The sequence below is a fragment of the Triplophysa dalaica genome, chromosome 1, assembly GCF_015846415.1.
Source record: "Triplophysa dalaica isolate WHDGS20190420 chromosome 1, ASM1584641v1, whole genome shotgun sequence".
Classification (NCBI taxonomy): Eukaryota; Metazoa; Chordata; class Actinopteri; order Cypriniformes; family Nemacheilidae; genus Triplophysa; species Triplophysa dalaica.
The window spans coordinates 28,704,260-28,724,156 of record NC_079542.1 but is presented as its reverse complement, the minus strand read 5'-3'; the positions used below and the strand labels follow the sequence as shown (position 1 = coordinate 28,724,156).

General features: G+C 40.9%; 1 protein-coding gene across 1 annotated transcript in view; it reads right to left on the bottom strand.

Moving 5' to 3' along the window:
- Positions 1-19,897, bottom strand: part of slc12a10.3 (solute carrier family 12 member 10, tandem duplicate 3) — a 53,343-nt gene that overhangs the window by 8,934 nt on the left and 24,512 nt on the right. Inside the window, exons 9-20 of the mRNA XM_056742968.1 lie at positions 10,428-10,512; positions 10,178-10,335; positions 9,589-9,696; positions 9,382-9,505; positions 9,178-9,279; positions 8,532-8,687; positions 8,062-8,161; positions 7,862-7,973; positions 2,005-2,139; positions 1,785-1,891; positions 1,620-1,702; positions 1,445-1,534 (exon numbers count right to left, since the gene is read on the bottom strand). Of these exons, the coding sequence (XP_056598946.1) occupies positions 1,445-1,534; positions 1,620-1,702; positions 1,785-1,891; positions 2,005-2,139; positions 7,862-7,973; positions 8,062-8,161; positions 8,532-8,687; positions 9,178-9,279; positions 9,382-9,505; positions 9,589-9,696; positions 10,178-10,335; positions 10,428-10,512 (1,360 nt within the window). The remainder of the gene's footprint in view (positions 1-1,444; positions 1,535-1,619; positions 1,703-1,784; positions 1,892-2,004; positions 2,140-7,861; positions 7,974-8,061; positions 8,162-8,531; positions 8,688-9,177; positions 9,280-9,381; positions 9,506-9,588; positions 9,697-10,177; positions 10,336-10,427; positions 10,513-19,897) is intronic.

Below are 19,897 nucleotides of genomic sequence, written 5' to 3'. Positions count from 1 at the left end.
ACTGCATTAGGAGTCTTTCTTTCTTTTGATGGGCAAGACATGCAATTATCATACTAAGTCTTATTAATGGATGCATAGAGTGTCATTAATCCATTTAACAAAGGTGCTTTACAAGTAAGAAACTGATGTTATGTTCAGGCTGTTGATCTTCTGAATATCATACACTATCATAAATCCATGCTCTGCTTCAACTTCAACCTTCTTCTAATGCTAAACTGTATGTGTGTGTAGGTTAGATTAGCTTGTGTCTAGTCTAGGTAATAAAGTCCTGTTTTAATTCACACGTGACGTTGTTTGTAGTTCATGCTCAGAATCCGGAGTCCCTAAACATGAAGATTCTTGCTACCTGCTCATAATGCTAAGTGATTTTCCCAAATCATGAATTTGATCCAGATAAGTATAATTGATCATAATTAATTAAACTCATCCCAATTTGGGTTTAGATTTGTTTCCCTTACAAAGGGTGGTGGAAAATATATTACTTATTATTGTGATCAAAGCTCATGATAATTCTTACACATTTGGTGAAGAATAATGTTTAAATAATACAGTTCCTTATTGAATCCTCTACACCAGTCAACAATTGGATGTCATGACGATGTCACAATTAGCTTTCATGACGAACTCAAAATGTTACCGCACAGCAAACTCCCTGTGTGCTCAAACTGTGATCTGACTATTGTACTGTGAGCCTAGAGGTGTAGATGTTGCTGGTTTTTCATTTGAAGTCACCATTATGTTGATCACTGTTTGCTTCAGATGGGCTCTTGACTCTTCCCTTGCCTTTGGCTAACTGTGCATTTACTGTATAAAGCACTTTTGTGAAATTGGGGAAGGCCTAAATAGTTTTGATGCATTTAATACTTAAATAATAATGATATCAAAATGTCTGGATGTTTCTGAACAATCTCTTAAAAACCTTTTAGAGTTTAATGGTTTTTTAAATACTTCCAAACATCTGCCCCAACACTTCTCAGCCTCAAGCTATAAAATTATGTAAAAATTATAACCGGATTATAATACAACATTAGATCAATGATCACTATTATCAATTAGCCAGCATTCTCAGGCCAGAATTGCTTAATGCCTTTTCTTTGCCATGACAATTGTGATTTATACTAAAATGACAACAGGCAAAGAATAACAAACGTAAAAGTTTGAAGATTCCAGCTAAAGCAAACACTGATGACCATAATGGTGACTAAATAAAATAAGTTCACTTTGACCTCACAAATTACTCACACTGTCACAGTATGGGAATGGTTTGACATCACTCTGATCATTGCATGAGTTCACAAGTTGACTTGAAAGGCTTTAGGATGGTAGAAATGTATGTCGATACGTAAATTCGAAGAAAATGAACACACCTCCTGCAATGCCAATGCCCAACCTACAGTCTAATTGTGTTTAAGAATCAACTAAGTGCAAGAGATTTTTATTTCACCTGAATTTCGGTCAGTGTCATCATTTTCTGTTTGCGTTGCTTCTTCTGCATCAAATGCTGGATTCACAACTGAGGAAAGTCCGCCTACTACTACACAACAGATTAATGTCAAACTTTAATATCCGATCAAAACTGAATAAAATATTTTTTTGACACTGAATAAACCCATATTCACCTGCACTCTGCAAATCATCTGTCACATCCAATCCATCCATCATTCTTAGAATAGCAAGGCTGTAGCTGTTGTCAAATGCAATGCTAAAAAGAAAATTGTATAAAATTGTATAAAATTATATTGTAAAAAATGAAAATTGTCAGGAAAAAGAACAACTGAACTTACTAGATTGTATTGACATAGTCATGTAAGCTCTCAGGTTTACATTCCTGCCATTTTGTCTTATATCCCAAAACAAGCGTATTCGGCTTCAATTTACCAAGACCTGATGCCTAGAAAAACAATTGATAAGATAAATAAGAAGAGCAAAAACTTTGAAAAAAGGACACAATAAGGGAGAGAGAAGGAATGTGATGCTGATATCAAGATTAGTTAGCGATGTTACCTGCATGAGATTATGTGTCCCTTCTTTCAGACTGTCGGCAGTAAAGGATGTGTAGAAAGCACAAACTTTCCTCTGATTCAGCCAATCAACCAGCATATCTGAACTTTGCCGGACCAAGGTTGACTTTTCATCCTCCTGTGAGCACAAAAGAGAGCGCAAGAAAACCAGTCAATAACCAAAATTGCCATGTTAGGTGTTTTATTTATATTATAAGTCGCATTAACAAGCACTTTTTTCTGTTTATTTTTAGAAACAATTGCATACTGTGGCGAAACACAAGTATTATGCTTATTAAGAGATATTTTAGATGCTCGTGGTTGCTTTTGACCTCATCTGCTGTTCGGAGTAGGAGATATTAAAGTGTATACTAAGCTGACTCGACACACCTTTGTCTCTTGTCTCCTCAATTATTGTACTCCACAATTGGTGACCCCGACGCGAGTTGGATACGGCTGACTTATGTCACTCCACGTCGATAATGATAATGCTGCTGCTAGCGGCGCAGCTAACGTCGGTTCTACCTGCGCTGCCACCGTCAAATTAACAGATTTTTGGCATCACAACCCACGGCTGTGGTTTCAACACATCAAGACCCAGTTTCAGCTGAGAGGAATAACGCAGGACATTACAAAATATTTCCATATGGTAGAAGCCCTGGATGCCTCGACGACAGCCAGGGCTATGGTCCTGATAGAGGCTCCTCCGGTTGACTGCAAATACGACGCACTCAAAACATTCCTCTTAAAACTTTTTGAACTGTCGCCAGCGGCACACCCATTCGTACCTATGGCACAAGGGATGTGAAAGTGTGTTTCGGCGGCCTGAACAACGCCACCACCCCCGACCGGTACCCAGTGCCGCACATACAGAATTTCTCTGCTCACCTAGCCGGTGCCACCATCTTTTCGAAGGTGGACCTGGTGTGCAGTTACCACCAGGTGCCTTTCCACCCGCAGGATGTCCCCAAGATAGCAGTCATCAAACCCTTTGGCCTTTTCAAATTCATACAGATGCCTTTCGGCCTCAAGGGTGCAGTGCAGATGTTTCAGTGCCTCTTGGACTCTGTATTGATGGACATGCCATTCCTATTTGTTTACTTGGACAACATTCTCGTGGCCAGCTTGTTCGCAGAGGACCACCTGACACATCTCAGGTAGCTACTCGGCCGGCTCAATGAGCATGGTCTCATCCTCAACCCGGTTAAGTGTGAGTTTGGACAGTCCTCCATTACTTTCCTCAGCCACCAATTACCCCACAGGGGGCCATTGCCCTCCCTGCCAAGGTGGACACCGTCGCCAGTTTCCAACACCCACGTCCCTGCAGTAGTTCCTGGGTATGGTGAATTTCTACAACCGTTTCCTCCCCCATGCGGCCCAACTCATGCGACCCTTATACGACGCCTTGAGGGGTCGGCGGCCGGCGGACGTGTTGGATTGGTCCCCAGAGATGACTGATGCCTTTGATGCTGCCAAAACCGCGCTGGCCAACGCTGCTCTGCTGGCGAACCCGTCTCAGATCGGCCCTGTTGCTCTTACTTCGGACGCTTCTGATTACGCCGTGAGAGCAATGTGTGAACAGTGGGTGGGTGGAGCCCGTCAGCTCGCTGCCATCTCCGAGTTCACAACTGACATTCAGCATGTGGCTGGTAAAGACAATTTCGTCGCCGACTGCCTCTCCCGGGGTGTTGCTGGGTCCATCCATTTAGGCCTCAACTATGCTCCTATGGCTGTGGCTCAGACCGCGGACGCTGAGGTGCAAGCCTACAGGACTGCCCCCACGGCGCTGCTCTGCAATGTCTCGACTGGACAACCGCACCCTATGGTACCTGCTGGCTGGAGGCATAGGGTCTTTTAAGACATCCACAGCCTTTCCCACCCAAGGTCCACTGTACCACAGCCTATAACCTACAGAGCAATGGACTTCGTCATCGTGACATGAAGGCCGCGCTAAGGGCCAGCCTTACGAGCTGCGACTGGGCTGACCGCCTCCCTTGGGTCATGCTTGGCCTTCGCTCCGCCCCCAAAGGAGATCTTCAAGCCTAATCAGCCGAGCTTGTGTACGGACAGCCTTTGCGTGTTCCGGGGGAGTTTCTTCCAGATGCCACGGCCCAGTGGTCAATGCCCTCTCATCATGCTGGGTCCCAGGACATTGCTGATGCTTTTGTTCCTATTCCCACATCTCACCATGGCCTCCCCCAGTCCTACGTAACCAAGGATTTACCGTCGGCCACGTATGTTTTCATCCACCACGATGGCCATCGTACCCCGCTGTGGCCCCCCTACGATGGACCCTTCCGCATCCTGGTGGGGGGGTGTAAGAACTTCGTTGTGGATATGGGGGGTGGGCCTGAGCGGATGGGATTAGACCGTCTCAAGCCTGCTCATGTGGATATTGGTACACCACTTCAGCTGGCCCAGCCTTCACGGTAAGGGCGCCCCCCTGTGGCAGCCTCGGCCACTGCCCCTGGCCCTTCGCCCCTCTCCTGTTAAGCAAAGCCGTTATGGCCGCCTGATCCGCCCCCCTGTACGATGACTTTCCTAAAACTGTAAAATCTGTTCTGTTTAGCAATTATGTATAGAGACCTATTTTTTAGTAGGGGTGAATTCTGGGGGGGCCTGTGTGGCAGCCACAATATTATACTTATTAAGAGACATTCACCTTTAAGGGAGGGAGGAGTTAGTTTTGTTGTGTTCCGGTTTTAGATGTGCGTGGTTAGGTTTTTGACCTCACCTGCTGTTCGGAGTGAGGGACATTAAAGTGTATACTAAGCTGACTCGATGCATTTTCGTCTCTTGTCTCCTCAATTATTGTCCTCCACAGTACCATTATTTGAATTAAACAATATTCCATGAAGCAAAAACGACTGGATTTTTTCTCTGATAGAAATGTTTTCTCTGTGTAGGTGGTTGAAGGAGAGGGGACAAAAAAAACTTTTTTGTAGAAACGTGCATAGGTGCTTTGACGTGTTGTAACTGTGTGCAGGTGATGCACTGTTGTTATGGCAATGCAAAAAGAAACTGATCCAATGGAATTGCATTAAAAACACGTTCTTGATCCTGAAATGAACATTATAATATCAGTGAGTTTAATTGTATTTCTATGGATAGAAGACTTGTGAAAACTACAACAGTGTTTCGACAAACACAGACATCAAGAAACAGTGTATGAATCTCAACCAGTGACAATCAACAAACTAATTCTGATATACAGATCAACTGCAATGCATGCTGGGAATCATGAAAGAATTTTGTAGTGAGATGTTATCCAGCATGCATTGTGGCACAAAGTTTTCTTTAGTTGATTTTGACCATTGTTGAGATTTATACCTTAATGTCTGTGTTTATCTAATTTCTGTTATAATTTTATTATTACATTTACATTACATTTAATCATTTGGCAGACGCTTTTATCCAAAGTGACTTACATTGCTTTATTCTATACATTTGACATACAGTTGAAAGAAAAAGTATGTGAAACCTTTGGGCTTACTTGGATTTCTTCATAAATTGGTTATAAAATGTGTTATGATCTTCATCTAAGTCACAACAATAGAGAAACACAGTCTGCTTAAACTAATACCGCACAAACATTATACGTTTTCATGTTTTTATTGAACACAAAATGTAAACATTCATAGTGCAGGGTGGAAAAAGTATGTGAACCTTTGGGTTTAATAACTGGTTGACCCTCCTTTGGCAGCAATAACCTCAACCAAACGTTTCCTATAGTTGCAGATCAGACCTGCACAACGGTCAGGAGAAATTTTGGACCATTCCTCTTTACAAAAGTGTTTCAGTTCAGCAATATTCTTGGGATGTCTGGTGCGAATCGCTCTCTTGAGGTCATGCCACAGCATCTCAATCGGGTTGAGGTCAGGACTCTGACTGGGCCACTCCAGAAGGCGTATTTTCTTCCGTTGAAGCCATTCTGTTGTTGATTTACTTCTATGCTTTGGGTCGTTGTCCTGTTGCATCGTCCATCCTCTGTTAAGCTTCAGTTGGCGGACAGATGGTCTTAAGTTTTCCTGCAAAATGTCTTGATAAACTTTGGAATTCATTTTTCCATCGATGACAGTAATCCGTCCAGGGCCTGAGGCAGCAAAGCAGCCCCAAACCATGATGCCCCCTCCACCATATTTCACAGTTGGGATGAGGTTTTGATGTTGGTGTGCTGTGCCTTTTGTTCTCCACACATAGCGTTGTGTGTTCTTTCCAAACAACTCAATTTTGGTTTCATCTGTCCCCAGAATGTTTTGCCAGTAGTGCTGTGGAACATCCAGGTGCTCTTTTGCAAACTTCAAACGTGCTGCAATGTTTTTTTTGGACAGCCGTTTCTTCCTCCGTGGTGTCCTCCCATGAAGTCCATTCTTGTTTAATGTTTTCCTTATTGTAGATTTGTCAACAAAAATGTTAGCATGTGCCAGAGATTTCTGTAAGTGTTTAGCTGACACTCTAGGATTCTCCTCACCTCATTGAGCATTCTGCGCTGTGCTCTTGCAGTCATCTTTACAGGACGACCACGCATAGGGAGTGTAGCAACAGTGCTGAACTTTCTCCATTTGTAGACAATCTGTCTTACCGTGGACACATGGACATCAAGGCTTTTAGATATACTTTTGTAGCCCTTTCCAGCTTCATGTAAGTCAACAATTCTTGATCGTAGGTCTTCTGAGAGCTCTTTTGTGCGAGGCATGGTTCACATCAGACAACGCTTCTTCAGAACAGCGAACTCAAAACTGGTGTGTGTTTTTTATTGGACAGGCCAGCTTTAATCAACACATCCAATCTCATCACATTGATTGGACCCCAGGTTGGCTGACTCCTGGCTGACAATTAGCTCTTGGAGAAGTCATTAGCCTAGGGTTTCACATACTTTTTCCACCATGCACTATGAATGTTTACATGTTGTGTTCAATAAAAACATGAAAACGTATAATGTTTGTGCGGTATTAGTTTAAGCAGACTGTTTCTCTATTGTTTTGACTTAGATGAAGATCACAACACATTTTATTACCAATTTATGAAGAAATCCAAGTAACCCCAAAGGGTTCACATACTTTTTCTTTCAACTGTAGGTATTCGCAATCCCCTGGAATCGAACCCACAACCTTGCGTTGCTCTAACCACTGAGCTACAGGAAAACTTATTATGCATCCAGATTTCACAAGTTCTTCTAGACATCAAAATGCAAGTAAAGCAATTTTATTTTAGGTGCAATAGCACAGCACTCCAACAAATGAGATAACGATGATTTAAATGCCCATCAACAATCTCCATTGAATTAGATTCTCATTGCATTGCCAACAGTACATCACATGCACAGAGTTACAACACACTGTCAAATCCAGCACGTACAGTCAAGGTAGAAGAGCCCAATTCAAGGAAACACTTATCACCATGATGGTTACTTATGGCATGATGGTTTGCTGGGAAGGTCTTAGAACATTAACTGGACATTTTGTATGTTTTTAATACGTTTTCAAAAACATGAAAAACCTCTAAGGAACGTTTTATTACAAACTTTGTTTGCTGGGATGCTTCATCTGGTCTGATCGCGGGCGTGAGAGGTTACCATAAAAATGTTGTTTGCAGTTGATTTGTGTTGTGTCGCTCGCAACCTGAAATATTCATATGTATTATGATCTTTTTTTAATGATAAATTGTTGGTAAAGGCTAAGACACCATGTGAGCCACATGCTTTCTGAAAGAGCGGTTTATAATGTACACAGTTTTATAACAACACTTGTCTGATAAATCCTTTTTTCTGTTATTCGGATGAATGTGTTAATCTTTTTAAAGCAATTTTCTCTGCCTTTCTGAATAAAGTATATAACTTTGGGCACTGTCCTAGTTCTTACCATTATAATGTTTCCACATATCATCAGGCTGATGGTTTTAGTAAAAGTACCCACAAAGTCCACCAGAGCGGGTCGAGCGTTTGGTGGACCAGTCAAAACAAGACACTGTGGCCTAGAAGAGAATTTGTGTGAGCATTATACAAATATAAGCAGGCAGTTCAGATATGTCATTTGGCTAGCTTTAATCCTTCTGATCTCACCTGTAATTCTTAATGTGATCATCCAAATTTGACAAAGACACAGAGAAAGACAAAGCCATGTTGTAGATACCGGCTTGGTAAGATGAACCCCAGTTCAAATCTAGAGAAAGAATTACACAGGAAAACAAGGAGCATTTTAAAACAATTTGGTCATGTGAAATTATATTTATTACTATACAGTATGTATTTATTTTGCAATCTAATAAACTCATCAAAAGCACAAGAATTGAAGGATACAATAGCATTGTCTATTTTGTATCTAATTTCACAAATTCCATCAACTATATTACACCATACCTGTATCAGTTTACATAAGTCTGGGGATAAATTTTGGTGAAAAAATAAATAAATTAAAACACTGATATATTTTTGCTTGCATCTACTGCTGATTATAATAAAATAATATTAATAATTATGAGAATTTAAATTAAGACTGTAGATTATCATTGAGAGAGAATGAGACCACTTACGAGGTTTTTTGTATACAACATAGCCCAACAGGCAGAAGACAATGGCAAAAGTGACGAGAGCAGCCCACCACGTGAACAGAAACATGAGGAGAAAAGACAAAAAAGCACCAAACAAAGAAGTCCAAGCATTGTAGTAACGGTATGCTGGTCTCCAGCCTGTAAGAAATCGGAGAATAAACCCGTCATTTTGCTTATTTAAGCCAGAGATACAATGTGAAACATATTGAACAGAAAGCTCCAGATATACATTCACACAAAGTGTGTGTACATTTACATTTACATTTATGCATTAGGGAGACGCATTTATCCAAAGCGACTTACATTACAATATCCTATACATTTTTACATGGGTATGTGCACTGCAATCCCTGGGAATGAGACCACAACTTTACTTTTTGTCAACGCGTGTGTAAAAAGCTTAAATTTTTTGTTTCCCAAATTTATCCACTTAAAACATTTCCAAGAAAACTAGGTTTTCTGCCTGTTGGTCCAGTTCAAAGGGCAGGAAGAGATTTGCAGGGGTGCAAGGCATTATTGGCCCTTTATGATTGAGGCTTAAAACAACTATAAAAATGTTTTTTATTAATTAAAAAGGCCCCAGGCATTACATGAAGGGTTGAAAACGATATACTAATGTAGTTCTCACCGGGAGACTTGGTAATAGTTGCATGGAAGCAGCTGAAGTTAATAAGACCATAGGAGCAGAGGAAGAAATTGGAGATCAGAGGAGCAATAGTGTTCAGCTCACCTAAAAAAGCCCAAACATGATATCTAGCATTAATATGGCACAAAGACAATTAGGAGAAGATGACCTTGGCTAATGATCTGCTATAAATGATCTGAAACTCACCAATAAGGATGAAAGCCAATGCAATAGTAAACATCAGCATATACCCACGTAGGGGTTCATGGTTTTTCCCATAACCTTTCCCAAAGAATGCAATATAGGGGTAGATGTTGTCTTTACACAAACACTGTGACATTAGGGTCAGAAAACAAAAGTTAACGCATTTTGAATGAACTCATTTGATCATTGTTATACAGCTACACTGTTTACCTGAAAGATTTTGGGGGCAGAAACCAAAAAACCCAGTGCTGATGACAAAGTGGCTGCAAAGATTCCAATTGTGATCAAATGCCCAGATCCTGAAACCATGCTCAGTATCTAGAGACGCAAGAGTATTTTAATCTGAGGTTAATAATGCAAAATAAACTAAAACATCTTATATAGGTTAGACTTTACAATAAGATTCTGTTTGCATCTGCTCAAACACAATAAGCATGTGTTTCATCTACGCATCTGTGCCGGTCGCGAGTCTATGTAATCACAATGAACTTTTTGTCTTCACCCTAAATATGCTGGTCTGATCTCCGTTAAAGCACCAGGGCTGATTTTTTTATGTATAAAATGTCAAATAATTCAAAAAATTTCAGTTAACCTTAAAATTCATCCAGCTTCAAAAATTGTTGTGTTTGTGGTAGACTTTTAGATGCATTATGGCAAAATGTCCGTCTAAAAAAACAGTTAGGCATTCCTCTACTTCAATTGCTACATGATATGATTAAACTTATTCACATGTTTTATTTTCAAAAGTAAATACAACTGAAGTCTGGTGTAAACAAATGTGTCTTTTAGCGGAAATCACCTGAAAGTTGTTTGCAAGTCCAAAGTCACAGGTGCGGTTCTGTTCACACCTGTCAAAATCCCAGCCAAATTGACAGCCCAAACCACTGCACTTGATTGAAGAATTGAGTACTATACTATCGTTTAGAATGCCAGAAGCATCCCTTACAACAGTTGAAGCTGAAGAAGATAGCAAGAGACAAGATGATCCACATTTGATTCAATCAAAATAGGCAGGTTACGAAATGCAAAAAACAGTAATCCGTTCTCACCGACTGTGACTGAAAGTAACAAATAGCTCACGGTTGTCCAGAATATGGCCAACAGTGTGCCTTTAGGAATTCCACCTGTTGGGTCCTGAAATAACATGTGATATCGAGATACAGTACAGATCAAAAGGTTTCCCAGATAGCAAAAAACATTGAATTCATGCAAAAAAAATGCCAATGTTAACCTGACAGCACATGTACGTCTGGCCGGTCTAAAAGCGCAAATTCGACCCCCATACCTATAACATCATGTTTTCAGGTAAGTATTCGCTAAAGATAAAAGAAAACCATACTTTGTTTATTATTTGACTCTAAAAAGTTACTAGGAAAGCACCTAGTGTACTTCAGCATAGGTAAAGAGACTTTGGGCCAAAACTAACTTGTTTAGCCATCGGTCATGGTAGCTATATTTAAAATGACTATCAACCACTTAATTAGTATCTACATTCTGGTAAAACATTAACTTACTATTTGTTTTAACTTTATTTTATAGCTGAATTGAACTGCTAGCTGTTGTGTTTTTCAGTCTGGAAAGTGTGGAATATTGGAACGATTGGCAGAAAAATTGCAAGTTTGCGCATTTTGCTAATGCTGTCACAGTGGATGCGCATTTACCATCTGGCTCTAGCCGACTATGTTAGCTAAGTTCTGTCAGGAACACTGTTGTGAAATATAATATAAATAATATAATATTGATATTTAACAATATAAATATTTAATGTTGGCAGAATGAAACCATTCTTTGCAAAACCTTGCATGGACAGAGTGGGAGTGCAGCAATACATGTCCCCCAACCTGGGGAACCAGAACAGTTCATGATGCCTAGCAAGATTTAATAAAACACCTTTCTTCGATCCTGTTCAACTGATTTTTTATTGAGTGTTATTATCTTTTTGTCATTCCATAATTTAATGTTAACAGTTTCGTTGGGAAGTCACCATTATGGTGATCAGTGATTGCTTTAGTTGGTCTATAGACCATCAGGGCTAATCAAATAGTTTTTTAAATAGTGTTCTGTTAGATTCTGAACATTTACGCAGGGTTTAGTAAAAAGCCAAGTGAATCAGATCATTTGAATTTTTTTATGGTAATAAGGAACAGCAGACAGTAAAAATCAAAATGTAATGAATTTGTTAAAATGTAGCATAAGTGTCAGGTGCAAAATCAGTTGCTGTGTTGGAAAGAATGCATAACACACAGTTATTAAGAAAATGTAAAAACCTAGTCACCAACACTCATCCTACTAACCTCAACTATACTGACAATCAACAGACTAATTCAGAGAAACAGATTAACTGCTATGCAATAAGTCGATGAGTTTTGACTATGAAGTCTTTTTTTTTTTGACTAATTGTCACCATTGTTGAGATTCATACACCGAATCTTGATTTCTCTGCATGTCTCAGTGGCACATTTCTGTGAATCTTGTGCAAGAGTTTCTAGTTTAGTCTAAATTATTAAACAACACAACATCATTTGAGTTTGGGTTTCTCGCCACAGCATTGCAGTGTTGGCTTGCTCGCCAGAATATTGCATCTATTTATTTATTAGAATGATCTTTCTGGCCTATAAACACCATGCACTGTGCTGTTTTTTACATTTGTGTTTTTCTGTTTTTTTTATTTGCTCCTGTACAGCTGCTTTGGAATAATGCAGATTGTGAAAAGCACTATATAAATAAATTGAATTGATTTAATGGTGTTTGTTGAGTATTTCAATATATTTCATACAAATAAAGCAGAGCTGACCCAAATATATATTCTGGCCCAGATTTATCACAAAACAAACACCTTTCTGTGCTCCAATTTGACAGAATTTGTACTGAGTTTCATTATAATTATAGTGATGATTGCATCATTAGTGATGAACATCTGCTGTTAAAAAACAAAATCACTGCAGAAAAGTTAAACAAAACTAAAAAAAAAAGTATTTACCCAGAGAAACACAACAACTACAAACTGAAATACAACCCATCTAACAAAGGTTAATAGTAGTGGTGGGCCGTTAACGGCGTTAACGCAGTGAGACTCTTATCGCGCGATAAAAAAAATGTCGCCGTTAATCTATTCTCAAAGTTGGGTTGGGAGCTGGGTCTATACTACGCAAGCTATGATGACTTTCACCTTGATATTTTAGCGCGGATGTATACCAGTTTATCTGCACTGTACGGGGCGAGAACGAGATTTTTCAACTCGCCTGATTCGCGTCATTCGCGGAAGCAGAAGCCGCCTCATCATAACCAGGGCTTCATTCGCGCGATTCGCGCAGCAAGTAGGTCTATTGGCTCTTTGCATTAACATATAAATCACTCGCACTTGGAACGCCATTCCCGTTTGGTCTGAACACAACATAACGTTACTGTGAAATTACCGCATCAAACGTGACGTGCTAACATGGATGCATCTATGAAGCCGCCGGGTTTGCTTCAGGGAATATTAATTTTTAAGAAGCTTCCCAATGGAAACATTGACAAGACTAAGGTTGTTTGCACCTTGTGCAATGCGGAATTGGTTTAAAAAAAACACTTTCTCTCAACAGGTAGTGGTCTAGCTTTAGTTGAAAACAGTAACTTTGTATTGAGATCTAATGTATTATGGCTCCTGTATGACAGGTCGCTTGTTGCTCCCTCACTCTTTGTAAATCGATTTGGATAAAAGCGTCTGCTAAATGACTAAATGTAAATGTACTGTAGGAGCTCTTCCAGTCTCAAGTATCACCTAAACGCAAATCGTCCCTTAGCTAATGCGGAAGTAAACACAAGTTCATCTTATTGAACATAATTTATTTTCATCACCAATTATCATAGTAGAACAGCTTTCTCAAGCAATTTGTGATGCATTTTGGAAACAGGAGATGAGCCCCTGGTCTAATGCCCCACCTGGTTTGAGAAACCCGTTCTCAAAGACTTACTTTTAGTCATTATTTGGGTAGCACACATATTCTGAATGCCTTCGGCAGAATTCAAATGAGCCATTTTAATCTAGATTAATCTAGATTAAAAAAATTAATCTATGCCCACCACTGGTTAATAGTCAGTGTTTCCTTGAGTTGGGCTCTTGACCCTTGACATTTACTCTTGTACATATATGTACTTTTAAAGTACACCTGTAATGATTATGGAAATAATATCTTAATCAATGGTGTTTGTTGGTGGTCAGTGAGAAAACTACCATGTTTACATTTGAAAATATTGCTGTGCTGCTGATCCTGAAAGAACATTATAACACCTGGGAGTTTGCAAAAAATAATAAAACAACTATGTGAACAAAAAGGTGGCTTTAGACACACAGGCATAAAGAATCAGTGTATGAATCTCAACAATGGTGGCAATCAACAAACGACCGCTTCATGTTGCAATGCATGCTGGGTAACATCCTAGCACAAAAATCATTTTTAATTCCCAGCATGCATTGCAGTTGATCCGTTTATATGAATTAGTCTATTGATTCTCACCATTGCTGAGTTTCATACACTGATTTTTGATGTCTGTGTGATTCAAAAATGTGTTTTTTACACATACACTCTTTTTCACAAATCACTCGAGACATGACAATACATTCAGACTCCCTTATATTGGTCCGCCCAAGTGCCATCATTCAATGCGGTATGTGGGCCAGAGGAGGTGGTATGGGGTGTAAGGTGTAGGCCTGATTTGGGCCGCAACAATTTGCTTGTTTGGTTGCTACCAGGGTATTGTTTCAATTAATTCTTTGGCATATTTAATGATTCACACGCCGCTTACTATTTAACTATGCGTGTTTAAAACGTTTGTAGCCAGGACATTGTAAATCTGTTGATTAAAAAAGCCAATAGATATTTAAAATGGTACATGCAGGCCGCTCTCTGCTATATGGGAATGTAACAGTGCACGCCTCCTGCGTTTAGAACAGTTTAGAACAGCGAGTGCCCAGCAGAGCTGCGTCGAACAGGAGGGCTGATGGCTTCTCCGAAGTAATACATGTTTACATTTAACAACTTTCGTTTAGTACTTGTGAAAAATGATTGTTAACTAATTTTTCACTTATTTTCTGACAGAATGACGCCTAAAAGCATTTATTTTAAGGACTTCTTAACTGACAGGAATTAAAGTTCCACTGACAGGAAATTTATTTTTATCAGGTAAGACTCATTACGGCTCAATTAAAGAACTTGTCACCGTATTGCGCCTCGGATTCGCGTTAAAGGAATAGGTGTTATAATCCCACTATTTTAGCACAGTTGAATTGCCCAATAGAAAATTTCCCACGCCTTATGCATGACGGGGGAAGCAGTCAATAATATGCATAGAGCAAAGGAGGTCTGAGGTTTTACTGGGTTCGTCGGGTTGGCCTCCTCTGTGTTTGGGGATAAATAATTACTGAAATACATAGCATACTTACCTTTCCTTGCTATTATCAGAGAGATATCTCATGAGTTGTGTGTCCCACTTTCATCACCTCCATTATCCTGGGTGAAGGATGCTTTTTGGTGATGTACTGCTGATAATGCCCTTTTTATGGTCCGCATCAATGCGACACATCATCAGTTGTGCACCTCAGCCTCATGGGGTGTTTCGGCCTTTTATCACAAGACACCCTCAGCCAAGGCAGGCCCACCACAGGTTGATCAGACCTGGGTATGTGTCGCATTGTTACAAGGTAATCTGGCACCCCATGCTGTGTCCATCGGCTTCAACCACAGCCATTGGCTTCTTCTTTCCACACCACTGGCCAGTTCTAGATTATCCTCCACTGGATCTGTCCTCTGAAAGTGACCGTTTTGTCAGCTACTTCTGCATTTAACACTTCCAGTGAATAGTAAACTCGTGCACTGCATGTTGTGAACACACATACACCATGAGCAGTGGGCAGCTATCACTGCAGCTCAAGGGCACCTCAGTTGTTACCCGCCGGCCCAGAGAATCAAACCGACAACCTTCTGGTCACGAGTCCGACTCTCTAACCATTAGGCCAATATTAGAACACAATACGCGCCAACCCATTGGACTTGGCTGTTATAGCCCCACTGGCACGGTTAATGCATACTCAGTGCCCCTGGTCCTGTATGGCATAACATTACAACACATTAACAAAATCAACTCTACCATACACGCCAATCTGATGGCTAAGGCTCTTACAGACCCACTGGCACCGTTAAGGCATGCTCAGTGCTCATTTGGAAGCACATATTGTGTCCTTCCGTTTCAATTACAGCCAGTGGCTGCTTCTCTCAGCATCAGTGACAAGTTCTTTGACTATCGTCTGTTGGGCCTGTCCTCTGATCCTCACTTCCATAAGCAGCCTCGTAGTGGAATTTGAAACAAAGCCCCTGCAGCCCACTTCCACAGGGAAAACTTTTGCTGTCCATACCCGATCTTCAGCCTCCGCTGCCAAGTTGGCATACCAGAAATTCTTTCCTTCAAAAGCTTTATTAATGGCCTCTTCCCACGGTACAGTAATCTCAACTATGAGGACTGTCCAACTGGAGCTGGACCAGTTGGTTTAAATCAACTAGCATTTCCCAATCCCTGGCTATACTCAGCAGACCTGGTTCTGGGGTTAAGGGCTTGGCCCACGTTTTCTGCCCCTCCCGAATAAAGGGTTGCCTTTCAAGCGGATTTGCCTCAACATTTTGGAGGATGTCATTTGCTGCCAATCTCTGTCTGCACTGCTGAAGCCAAGCACTTTCATTGATTGTGGCACCATGTGTATCTCCCCTGTGTCAAGCTCTTCTTACAACCCACAAGAATATGTTTTAGGTTCGCTAGACCTGCACATAGGTGGCAGGCTGGATCCTGTCCACACAAAAAATGCTGATTTGTTGTTGAGGGCAGCATATCATATGTAGTGTAGATCTTTCGATAAAACTTACCCTGTGTGTTTCCATACTCCACAGCTCACTCCAAGTTATTTTGCGCTGTTCATTGTCCTCCCACCTCATCCAACAACCTTGCTAGACTTGAGAGACCACTCTGGCACATCTACTTGGTTACTGTTGACATTGAACCTCCTCCACCACCAGGTGACGCTCTTCCGTTGTCTTTAATCGCCATGTGGGCGTGGTTGATGCAAAACCAAGACATGGAAATTGGCCACATCAGGCGTGGCAACAAGCCAAATTGGAAGCACAAGAGTTTCAGCTTCCCAGGAAGAGCTGTATTATTGATGTTTTTGAGTCCACTGGCTGTCTCTTTCCTGAGTTGTTCCACCTGTTTGACGTCTTTAAGGTCTGCAGTGTTTCACTGTACAAGGCTTTAGATGTGCTCTTCTGTGACCATTTGTATTGGCTCACCCTTTATAAAGAACCTGTCATTGGTAAGCCGGCCCTTCACAATAGAAATGCTGCAGGATTTGTGGGGTTTGAGCTCCATTTGTGGCCAACTAATGTTCTCCCGGAGCTTATCCAGCAGCCGCTTTATACATGCTTTGGTTTGTGCGGTGGTTGTCATGTCATCCATGTGTGAGCTGATTGGAGGTAGGCGCAACCAATTTTTCAAACGCTCTCCTCCAATCACCCGACGCGATATCGGGATTACTATTTCCATTGCCAGTGTGAAAGACAGTGGTAATATTGTGCAACCTGCCATCATGCCAGCCTCTAGCTGTTGCCACGTGGAGGTACTATCCAGTGGGGTAATACAGAATTGGAGACCCTGAAAATATGCCTCAATCAGCTTTGTTACCTGCTCTGGAATGTGGAAGAAGTCAAAGGCTGTCTACAGCAGCTGATGTAGCAATGATCCAAAGGCATTGGCAAGATTTAGAAAAAACACACCCAGGTCTTTCTTGTCCTTTTTTGCCATTTGCAACTGGTGCCAAATGATATAAGCATGATCCAAACATCCAGAGAAACCCTCTATGCCTGCCTTCTGAACTGAAGTGACAATCCCAAATAGCAAATTTTTGCGGCCCATATCTGGCCCACACCTTACTCCCCATACTTTACTCATCTGGCCCACATACGGCGTAGAATGATGGCACTTGTGCGGTCCGCTCCTGTTTGCCAGATTTGGGCCACAGGCATGCAAAAGCTATGCCACATGTCAAACATCAGAACAAATAAAGCAGAGCTGACCCAAATATAAACAACAGTTCATTTCAATTCTGGCCCAGATTTATCCCAAAACCAACACCTTTCTTGTATTGAGTTTCATTATTGCTGTTAACAAACAACATCACTGCAGAAAAGTTCAACAAAAACTACAAGAAAATTTACCCAGAGAAACATAACAACTACAACCTGAAATACAACCTGAAATACAACCCAGCTAACAAAAAATTGATATAAGAACGTTCCTTAGAGGTTTTTCAGACATTTGAATAGATAAAAAAATATGTTAATGTTTTAAGAATGTTACCATCATGGTGATCAGTGTTTCCTTGGGTTGTCCTCTTGACCCCTGAGCAAAACTTTGTTTGATCTGCTGAAAGTGGGTGCTTCTAAAGTGTACTTGCCATGGCAGAGCAAATGTGAACCAAACCAAATGGTGTTGGTGAAACCACTATGATGTTATAAATAGATTCAGTGCTCTCAGTTAGATTGAGTGCAATGCCGTAGTTCCTTAAAGAACATTGAAAGATCAGGAAGTTTGATTGTATTTGGATATCTAGAAAGATTTGTGAAAAACGGATGTATTATTAACAACAGTTGACATCAAGAATCAATGTATGAATCTCAGCAATGGTGAGAAACAACCAACTAAATCAGATAAAATATCTCACTGACAACCAACCAACACCATTGATCAGAGCATCATTTCAATATCTATTACAGATGTACCTTAAAAGTACATATATGTGCAAGGGTAGATGTCAAGGGTCACGACCCCAACTCAAGGAAACACTGATCAACATGATGGTGACTTTTGTCAGCTGGGAACGATCTTAAAACATAAACAGCTGACATTTTGAATATTTTAAAATGTAAAAAAACTCTAAGTTCCGTTCTTATAACAAACTTTTGTTAGCTGGGTTTTATTTCAGGCTGTAGTTGTTGTATTTCTCTGGGCAATTTTTTTTATTTTAAAAGGCAGATGTTCATCACTAATGACTCAAGCATCGCTATAATAATGATGAAACTCAAACTGGAGCACAGAAAGGTTTTGGGATAAATCTGGGTCAGAACTGAAATAAACTGTTGTTTATATTTGGTTCTGCTCTACTTTATTTGTTATGATGTTTGATATGTGGCATAGCTTTGGCATGCCTTAGGCCCAAATCTGGCAAACCGGAGCGGACCGCCCAAGTGCCATCATTCCACGCCATATGTGGGTTCTAATCCATTCTCAACTGAATTATTGGCATGTTCTCTGGAATGGAGAATGGCTCATGCCTCTGATTGTCGGAATACATTTTTCATAGGTATTCCTCAAGATCAGAATAGGTTCATTAAGGCTCCCAGTTTTCTCCTTGCTAAAGATGCTACTCACGAAATTGTAAGGAACTTTGTAGAAAGCTGTCCTGGTTCTCTCCTTCTTCATATTTTGCTTTCTCAAGCTCTCTGCTGTTCGCAGTGAGGCCAGGCGACTTTTTATATCACCTTGTAGCCCCTTCCTTTTTTCCTCTGTGACCTTCCACTGTTTCCTCAGGCCCTCTTTTCTCTCACAAGTATGTCAATTTGTTTCTGTCTCCTGGACTTAGGTAGGCCCGTCACCTACTTCTGTGACCTTGGGTTCTTGCTTTTCATACCGAATCTCTCGAACCCATAAGTAGATGATCTCCCTCATCTTTTTTTGTTTGGACTTATCCTTTTTGGCCTGCTAAAAGCTGAACGAGATCAGAGGCAATGGTTGCCCATTCTTTGTTGCAGGATTTAGGCCAAAGTGTCTGAAATCTTCTTCCAACCATTTTCCTCTACTGTTTGTGTGGATGGGTAGTCTCTGAGTTTTTGAATGCTGGTACATTTATCTCTGGTTGTGCTTCATCTGGGGTTCTGATACCTTGTGGGCTGTGTTTCTTGCCCCGCCACTGGGCTTCACCTGATTGATTTGCCCTAACTCTTGTGAAGTCAATGCGAATCAATGCAAGGCCCCTCACTAAGCTCTCTCAGGCACTTATCCCTGCCCTGATGGATTTTAAGACCTCTCTCTGATGTAACCTTTGTCCAGCTGCAAATGAATATCCGTAGTTTCTGTCCTGTTGTTCTTACATCTGCTGTGCTGTTCTCCTGGTTCTTTGTCATTTCCATTCATAGGCCTGTTGCCATGTGATGCGTTCATGAGTCATCTTGTGCCCCCGCTCTCGCAGACTCCAGGGGTATTCTTCCTCTTGTGTTTCCTGTAGTCATAGAGGTGTGGAACAATTACGCTTTATAGTAACATATCCTGCCGACATGGGCAGCTATCCCATGTCGGCCGCGTTGGGGTCTATTCCCTCCTGCCAGCAGTCTCTCCAGGCTGTCACCAGGTCTTTCCCTGGTTGTAAGCTGCCCTTTCACAGCAGTCACTGATGTAACCCAGATCGTTCAGATTCGCGTCATAGGAATAGGTTTTATAA